We start from the raw sequence: 2,863 nt of genomic DNA, 5'->3' as shown, positions 1-2,863 counted from the left end.
ACCCCCCAGGCGGCTCCGGGCCTCTCCGAGGTTCGACAGCTCCAGGAAGTTTCCATGAAAGCACCTGAAACACCAAGTTATCTTGGCCAGAACTCCAGTGAGAAAAAGCCCCGCGCCCACTCAGGTGAGTTGCACCCGGGAACTCTGGGCTCTGCAGAGAGGAGGAAGGGAAGTTGAGAAAGTCTTTGGACCTGGTGGCCTGGCTCTCTTCCTCATGGCTTTGTCCAGCGGCCCCGGCAGGGACTGCTCCCATGTCATCGACCACAGCCACGTCCCCGAGTTCGAGGTGGCCACCTGGATCAAAATCACCCTCATCCTGGTGTACCTGGTCATCTTCGTGGTGGGCATCGTGGGGAACAGCGTCACCATCCGGGTCACCCAGGTGCTGCAGAAGAAAGGCTACTTGCAGAAGGAGGTGACGGATCACATGGTGAGCTTGGCTTGCTCGGACATCCTGGTCTTCCTCATCGGCATGCCCATGGAATTCTACAGCATCATCTGGAACCCCCTGACCACGCCCAGCGACGCCCTGACCTGCAAACTCCACACGTTCCTCTTCGAGGCCTGCAGCTACGCCACGCTGCTGCACGTGCTGACGCTCAGCTTCGAGCGCTACGTCGCCATCTGCCACCCCTTCAGGTACAAGGCCGTGTCGGGACCCTGCCAGGTGAGGCTGCTCATCGGCTTCGTCTGGGTCACCTCCGCCCTGGTGGCACTGCCCTTGATTTTCGCCATGGGCACCGAGTACCCCCTGGTGAATGTGCCCGGCGCCCGGGGTCTCACCTGCAACCGCTCGCGCACCCGCCACCACGAGCAGCCCGAGACCTCCAACATGTCCATCTGCACCAACCTCTCCAGCCGCTGGACCGTGTTCCAGTCCAGCATCTTTGGCGCCTTCGTGGTCTACCTCGTGGTCTTGCTGTCCGTGGCCTTCATGTGCTGGAACATGATGCAGGTACTCCTGAGGAGCAAGGCGGGCCCGCTGGCCGGAAACCCGCAGCAGCAGCAGCTGAGGAAGAACGAGAGCCCGGAGAGCAGGACCGCCAGGAGACAGACCATCATCTTCCTGAGTGAGTCCCAGGGGGAGGGCGACCTGGGAGCAGCCCCCCCCCCCCCACCTGTGGACTTCAGGAAGTCTTGCTCTACAAGTGTAAACTTGAGTTCACTGAGGTGGAAGAATCTTACAGCAGAATGAGGGCCTAGATCTGGTTTCTGGATATTTCTTCTCTGTGCTTTGGGGATTCAGTGGTGGCTTGTGGTGGAAAGAGTGCTAGACCAGGACTCAGAAGCTCTGGGTATACTCCAGAACATCACTGCTGTGACCTTTGGCAAGTCACAAAATACTTTAGGGATAATAAAGCTGGGATATATGAAAATGGATAAACGGGGACAATAATACTGGGAAGTATGAGGGACAAATTAGGTAATGCTGGAGGGGTGAAAGTCCTTTGGAAAGGACTAAGTTCTGCAGAGATAAAGGGAGCATTCTTATCTAGCTAGCTCTGTCTTTACCCTGGAAAACCTTTCTCAGACAATTCAATTTTGGATTCATTTCTTTTCCTCCTTTGGAGAAACCAGGCTGTCATAGACATATACTCTCCAGGCTGCTATTTTATTCCCTGGAGAGATCTTTTACCCAGTCTTAAGAAGTTGGAGATCTCAGACAGCACTCCCTGGGGTCATGTTTTGGTTTCTGTGGCAGTGACTCTGTTCCTCACCAAAGCAAAGCAACATGGCAGAACGGCCTGTTTATCTGATCCAGAAAATCCAACTTCACGGATTTCTAGGACTGAATTGATCTTCCCAAATACTCAATTCCCATGTCGAGAAATCTGCTTGTTTTCTGAACTTTTGTGGTGATAGAAACATTTAAAGTTGAAGTCTTTTCTGTATTTAAAGGGAGCCCACAGGTCTGTAGGCTTCAAAGCCTTCAGACGAGGGGCCTACCATCTGGGTGACGGAGGTTTGGTGGAGACACACGAAGTGTGTATGAGCAAAGGGTTTTTAAAATGTATTTTTTTGGAGCAGAAACAAGAAAAAGAATGCATTGTGGGGGCGTGACTGTGAGTCAAGAGGGAATTGATATAACAAATATTTCCCCCTTTCCCCTCTCCCCTTTCCCCTGTGGCATCTGGAAAAGGAGTACATCACAGTGCTGTTTGTTTTGGTGTGAGAAACCTGAGCAACAGGTTCCAGGAACAGGAGTTAGAAAATTGGAGGCCATTTGGAGAGAGATGGAAAGAACTGGATCTTGTCTCAGGCCTGCCCTTGGCTTCTAGTGTATTGGTGACCAGCTGACTTGACTTGCCTCTGTGTTTGTGCAACATGAGAGGAGGAAATTTGGAATATTTGAATGCCTACTCTGCCTCAGGAACCGTGCTAGGTGATTTATATTTCCATCTTACAGAGGAGGAATTTCAGGCTTAAAGAAGACCTAGTTCAAATTCACCTAAGTACCACTCCAAGAGTTTACCCCTGCTTCTCAGGGCAGGGAAATGAGTGTCTGCCCGTGACTTTTACAGGCATGTGGTGATAGGAAAATAAAATAAGGCAGAGTTTTGACAAGGAAGATGCTACATAGATTAGCCTGGTGGTGTTGGCCACATAGGGCCAGCCAGTCTTGGCAGGTAACTTTATTCAGGGACTTGGGAAGGGCACTCAGCCCATCTCAATCTCTATCACCCACTGGTTACTACTGAAAATATTCCAGGAAAGAATGGACATTGCATTTGCTTAAAGCTTGAATGTTTATTGAAAGGCTAGTTCTCCCTTCCTCCATTTATATCCCCTTAGGCATATGTGAATGAATTCGATTTCTTTTTTCTTTTCTTTTCTTTTTTTTTTTTTGTTCTGAGTGCAGGGC

The 2,863-nt window shown here is 50.7% G+C and overlaps 1 protein-coding gene across 1 annotated transcript; it reads left to right on the top strand.

Annotated features, from left to right (window-relative positions):
* Positions 1-8: 8 nt before the first annotated feature.
* Positions 9-1,195, top strand: GPR39 (G protein-coupled receptor 39). The gene has a single exon (XM_008062252.1). It carries the CDS (start codon positions 215-217, stop codon positions 1,193-1,195), a length of 981 nt encoding a protein of 326 aa, XP_008060443.1. The 5' UTR covers positions 9-214.
* The last annotated feature ends 1,668 nt before the right edge of the window (positions 1,196-2,863 follow it).

Source organism: Carlito syrichta, unplaced genomic scaffold (genome assembly GCF_000164805.1).
Source record: "Carlito syrichta isolate Samal-C Ts95f unplaced genomic scaffold, Tarsius_syrichta-2.0.1 Scaffold305682, whole genome shotgun sequence".
In the NCBI taxonomy this organism is placed as follows: domain Eukaryota; kingdom Metazoa; phylum Chordata; class Mammalia; order Primates; family Tarsiidae; genus Carlito; species Carlito syrichta.
Note: the sequence above shows the minus strand (reverse complement) of the source record. Positions and strands in the feature narration are given on the sequence as shown.